The sequence below is a fragment of the Ischnura elegans genome, chromosome 13 (assembly GCF_921293095.1).
Source record: "Ischnura elegans chromosome 13, ioIscEleg1.1, whole genome shotgun sequence".
Classification (NCBI taxonomy): Eukaryota; Metazoa; Arthropoda; class Insecta; order Odonata; family Coenagrionidae; genus Ischnura; species Ischnura elegans.
In genome coordinates this window covers 9,802,485-9,808,805 of record NC_060258.1, presented here as the reverse complement: position 1 = coordinate 9,808,805, position 6,321 = coordinate 9,802,485, and the positions used below count along the sequence as shown (strand labels likewise).

The 6,321-nt window shown below is 37.6% G+C and overlaps 1 protein-coding gene across 1 annotated transcript; it reads left to right on the top strand.

Moving 5' to 3' along the window:
• The first annotated feature begins 280 nt into the window (after positions 1 to 280).
• On the top strand, positions 281 to 3,924 carry LOC124170312. Its single transcript, XM_046549021.1, has 2 exons — positions 281 to 1,368; positions 3,485 to 3,924. The coding sequence occupies exon 1, from the start codon at positions 302 to 304 to the stop codon at positions 1,358 to 1,360; it is 1,059 nt and encodes a 352-aa protein (XP_046404977.1). The 5' UTR covers positions 281 to 301; the 3' UTR covers positions 1,361 to 1,368; positions 3,485 to 3,924.
• Positions 3,925 to 6,321: the final 2,397 nt, after the last annotated feature.

Here is a 6,321-nt window from a genome sequence, read left to right as displayed (position 1 = left end):
TCGCCGGGCACTGTGAATTATGTCACTGAATAATCTTTTCTTTCCCAGCTGTGATAAATTCTGTGAAGGCACACTGCTTGTAATGTATCTCACTGAAAGATGCAATAATTTAAATGGTCATACAGCTAAGCTATCTGTCGGAAAAACATGTAACTTTGCGTGCAGATACATGGAACATTAGATAATGCATTTTCGCATTAATACCATTGTCGTCGGGTGAGAAAAACAATAGTGGTGCATTATTTCCTGGGCAACACTCATACTCGATGCATTTCTTTTTTTATTTCTAGGTGTAGTTGAAATGGAGGGTGTTGGTGACGCAGTGGAAATCCTTCCTGTTGAAGAGGCTGTAGCACTAGATGGGGTGACAGAGCTTGAGGAAGGGAGCAGAGATTCAACGGATGAATTGCGCCACTACCAATCCAGCGATTTTGCTTCTCTGCGAGATGAGATTCACAAAGAGATCACTTCAAGGGATGTTCTACTCCGAAAACTGGAGGAGAGCGTCACCAGATTATCTGAAGATATCGCTCCTCTGAAGGATTATGTGACGGCAAAGATGCAACAAGAGGCGCACAGTGCAAGTTCTCAATCTTCAGGTTCGCCTGAAGGTGGCGCTAATCAGGACGGAGACCAGGAAACTGAAGAAGAGAGAAATAATAGAGCCCAAAATAGATGTGTAGACGTAATGATGAGTCTCACAGAAATACGTGAGAATAACGAAGAGAAAACTAAGATAGTCAGAGGTTTTTACGAGAAAATATACAAAGCATCCCCCTTGACGTCTCTTATGCTGACGTTCCTGGAGAGAAATCGTGGAGTAAAAGTACTAATCGATTGTGATTCCTCCAATATCTCTAACTTAGTGAAACGATTGGTCAACCTAGATGGTGAAAAACGGAATGGAACAGAATTTCTAACGTTTGCCGACATTTTTGAATGCAGGGTTTACTTGGGAGGTGTGTCTGGGGTAATCAACGTAAATATAAGGGGCCACTATAAAAAAGAAAATTTTGACCCTGAAGTTTCATTGGCTCAGAGTTTGGCACAGATAGTGATGTACTTGATTTTCAAAAACCGAGGGTGTCCTTACGCGTGTGACGATGAAATGTATGAGAAACTGTACGAGAAAATTGTGCTTGAAACATCGCAGAAGAAGGACTCAGTGACCATGGATGGCTGTGTACATCATGCCTTGAGTATGAAAACACCTTTAGCGAGAGAAGTATCGTTGATTTCGGTCGTCCCGGGAATGTTGGTCAAGTACGGTTCGAAGGAAGGAATGTCGAAACTGCTGGAGCAGGTGCCTTTACTCACGTTCTTCTTCATTCACCATGTGATTCCCAAAATGAGGAGCTAGTGTCTGAGGTAAGTGACTTACTTGGTAAACAATATCTGAATTAAGGAATTTTTATGAAGAATCCACTTAACAGATCTACTAATGGTAGTCAACTCTAGATTGCAACAGATTCTCTTTGATACCATTGTCGTCGGCTGAGACATTTGTGGTGCTTTACTTATTAGCAACATGTGAAGTCTTGTAAATCATAAACAAAGCTAAAAACTGATTACCATCGAATTTTATTTTAACTAATATAATTAAAACACAGTTTATTGATCTGTGTCTAATACCTTGAAACAAAAGCGAAGTATTTTTAAGGCATTTTAAATGTAGTTAATGCTCATAATATAAGTTTTTAGGTTTGATATATATACCAACCTAAACTGAAGTTGCCGCATTTATGTACTATTTGTAATAAACTGAAAGAAAAAACTATTTTCTATCAGTATTATGGTAGAAACATGTTCTAAGCTCTCTATTTGCTGAAACAAATTGTATGTAAATAGGCTTAGTTTTCATTCGTGCAAACGACATAAGTGCCTTTACATCATGCAATATGATTGGGATCAGTATTCAAATCCACGTTTATGTTTACATATACGAGTTGACTTTTTGCATGATATTGTGTATTATCTGGTTCATGGAACTCCATATTTCTCTGATTATAGTTCACCTTAGAAAATAGTCCCCCTCCCACTAATTTCCAGATTTCAGTTTCGGGAAAAATAAAAAAAAATGCGTTTGAATATTGTCACCTCTTTTCTATAGTACCATGGTCATTTGTCATCTCATGAAGTAAAGCGATCCCTTTACTCAGTATTACTTGTCTTTTAATCCGAATAGGATAGTTTCCTTCATCAAAGAAAACGAAATGCATTGATTGGTATTCATTACCCACCATTAGGGTTTTCATAATATACAAGTTATTTGGTTTTTATAAATCCCATTTTAAACGAATGGCAATGGTCAAATTTTAACCCCATGTGAAAAAGGCCAGATTGGCGCTCATGCGATTCCCTTCCACGTGACGTCACAGGGACTTAGTTTCTACACCAGAGGATAGGAGTTATATATCGTCTGAGATTATAAATGCATGCATGAGGCACAGAGCTCAGGGAAACATCTCTTAAAAATCACCTATTAAAACTGGCTAAGGTCGGAAAGTTATCTTCGTTTGATAAGGTATTAATAATCCTTATTTAAGCGAAGCGCTTCCAGCTAGTAGGGAACTATGCTACCTGCTAGCAACCTGCGTCGTATCAGCGTTCAAAGCCTCGCCCCATGGTCACCTCACTCTCGGCAGTGGGAACCAGAACGACGTCACACGGAGTTTTCCCATCATTCATACTGAGACGTCGCGTTTTCGCACGCTTGAAAATTTTCACTTTTCATTTAATCACAAAAAATAGATGTCGTCATTTAAAAATATAAAAGCGTGAAATGCGCACTCCAGGAGTAACAATCTTTCGATTTAGGTGATAACAAAATAAAAGGAAAAATAATAACCCTATTCCTGCTATAAAGCAAAGTAGTTATTCAAATTTCTCCTGGGTACCTGCAATCTAACGCATGCACTTTTATGACAATTATGTAGTTAATAATAGGCACAATAAGTGAATGAGAAAGTGTTATTGTGAATCGCGTTACCTTTTAATGAAGATTACCTTCCAACTAAACTGATATCCTTGCGTCTAATATTTTTTCACGAAAGAAGACTGATCCGTGAGAATAATTAAACCAACACCTGCTCTATTCCCCTTGCCAGAACACTTAAAAATATAAATCCAAATGCTACTCACAAGGAGAGACCGCAAGACTTGCTCCACCTTTTTCAGTGCCGTATTTTTTATGGCCTTCGGAATGGTGAACACATCCCTAAACTAGAAGTGGTTCCATTTAATGGGCATTAGTTTGGCTGTAAGTAATTAATTTTCATGCGGTACTTTTCACAAGCCGAATGTAGTTCCATGATATCAGGTGGAATAGTGGTTAGCGTTTCATCCAGGGGAACTGGGTTCGTGGATTCGTGATGGCGGTACATTTTGTTGCCTTCATTGTAATCATTCGGCGTCAACTTTTTCATTAATTGGAATTGCGACAAGCACAGACAATTTGTTTACATCTGTTTTGTTACTTCAACAGGTATGGAGAATGTACCTTCAACAAAACGTCGGATATGAGTGCCTTGAAGTTATTGTTCTTAAGTTCCTGAAATTCATTGTCTCGAAGAAGAAGAGATTCGTATTTTAATCCACGTCAGTCATTTTGGTGAACCGGGAGTTGAAAAGTGACTATGGCCAACATATATCAATGCCTTCGCAATTGTTACCTAATCGGTGCTTTATTCAAAGCCTTTAAATGCAAATTTGGATATTATTGTTATAGTTTGTTTATTATTGCTATTATAACATCCCATTTTAATTTTTTAATGCCTTAATCATAATCGCACAACTGCTCGAATGCAATAATATCTGCATTCTGAAGTTATAATCATTAATTCATTACTACAGATGTTCCACTTTTAAAAAGAACATACATTCTCCTTGGTAATACCTGTAAATTTTATTTACCCTATCCTACAATGGCAGCAAAAAAGATTGAGACTCATTTTTTTATGAATGAACCACATTCAGTATATTTTTAGTAGGTGCTTATTGTTAATTCTTTCTATTTTATGAAAGTGTCTTACATTCTCCGGCAAAGAGATCCTGTATCTAGGTACTTAATTTTGACAATGATGTATTTAATGTTAATTTGTTTGATCCGATTTATTCATTACAATTTGTTTGATGGTTTCACATACAATACGGAACTTACAAGATCCATATTTTTACAAATGAATGCATTGTACAATGATTTAGTTTTCTTTTATTGCCATAATTTGTCAATTTAGCCCTGAAGCCATATGTTTTTTTTTTGCTATTCTGTCTTTCGTCGCTGAGAAGAGAGACAGTATCAGTTGGTTGATAAATATGTTATTCAAACCTGTTGCCAACCATAAACGAATATTGTTATATTAAGTAAACCTTTATGTTTTTGCAAATGATTTTGTAATTTGATTCTAATAAATGAAGAGATATATTCTTAATTATTCTAGCTTAAATACCTATGATTTCTCTCCAAACAAAATGAGTCGGTTAGCAGCAGAGGTAAATGTTTAACAAGAATATTTCTGGGTGGAAAATGTGATGAGATATGCAAGGAACAAGGAACGGCGTATTTTTTGCAATAAAATTTTCATATGTCAAATGTTTTTTTTTTTTTTGATATTACGAAAGAGGATCTTCAAATCTGCCCCTGAGTATTGTTGTCACACCACCGCGTATTCAACACTTTGCGTGCCATGGACGTAATATTATGCCCTGCTAATCCTTCTGAGGATTGCCATGGACGTAGTATTACGTCATCATGTCTACACATCTATTTAAAGCTCTATTATTTTCCTCTTCTTCAGTTTCCTGGTCTCCGTCCTGAGAAGCGCCACCTTCAGGCGAGTCTGAAGATTGAGAACTTGCACTGTGCGCCTCTTCTTGCATCTTTGCCGTCACATAATCCTTCAGAGGAGCGTTATCCTTCAGATAATTTGGTGACGCTCTCCTCCAGTTTTCGGAGCAGAATATCCCTTGAAGTGATCTCTCTGTGAATCTCTTCTCGCAAAGAAGCGAAATCGCTAGATTGGTGGTGGCGTAATTCAGTAATTATATCTCTGATCCATTCCTCTTGCTTGGCCACCCCTTCTCGTGCTGTAGCCTCTTCCTCAGAAAGTTTTCTCACTGTGTCGCCAGCGCCTGCCATTTAAACTGCACCTAGAAATAAAAAGAAATTCTTTGAGTATGAGGGTTGCCCAGCAAATAATGCACCACTATCATTTTCTCATCCGAAAAATATGGTATCATTGTGAAATGTTATGTATGCATTATCTGAAGTTCCATGGATCTGCAAGCAAACTTACTAGTTTTTCCGACTGATAGCTTATCTGTATGACCATTTAAATATGGCATCAGTCAGGGAGATACATTACAAGCAGTGTGCCTTCACTGTATTACTCAACGCTGGGAAAGAAATTGTGGCGAATATTCAATATACGTTTGTGCAAAAATTATGGAGCATCTACGGCCAACAAGATTGCATTTGTTCCCAGGGTTCAGAGGACGAGAGCGTCAGAAGGCAGTTTGTTGGTGCTTCAAGATTAACATCAGTCAGGGAGAACATTCATATTGTCAAACCTGATGGCAGCAAGGTGAAGTTGCCATTGCCATGTCAGTGATGCCAAAGAAGCAGAGCCATTAATTCAGAACAATTCAGTTGAATACTAAACTCTAGCTATACCGGAACATATTATATTCAAGTCACTTATCCTGCATTTGCCCAGTGGGTCCAATGTGAATGAATGTCTATAAAGATATCATGTAGATAGCAGAAAAGCAGACATTCAGATATTTACAAAATTTCAATAGAGGTTATTGCGAGATATTTAATAGATATTAGCTAAAGACATTCCAGATATTTTGTGCTGTCTGGGATATTAAGGCCTTGTTACATGGTACATTAACACGTACAAGTTAATGTACGTATGTGTGAATGATTTTGGTGGACCGGAACGGAACATGTACGAATGGATGAACCAAATTAGAACAGGAAATATTTCCTGTGCATGCATTCGCACAAGTTGGGCGGTTACATGGTGCATTTTGGCGATCATGCTCACGGTCTTTCATCTTGACATTAACCCGTACGTGTTTTAATGAATCATGTAATTAGGCAAGGGCATACCCAGGATCATAACTAGGGGGGGACAAGCCATGTGATTTGTGAGATTATTTCCTTGAAAAAATAGTTTTACTTAGTTACATATCTTACAAATATACAGTAGAATCCTGATTTAAGGTTTTTCAGGGGGGACAAAATTTAAAACACTAAATGCGGAAAAACACTAAATGAGGACCTGCCATTTTTTCAGGTTTTAGGGTATGTAATGA

Bases quoted from the DNA above. Each gene is read 5' to 3' on its own strand.
- LOC124170312 (XM_046549021.1), top strand. From the start codon at position 302: ATGGAGGGTGTTGGTGACGCAGTGGAAATCCTTCCTGTTGAAGAGGCT.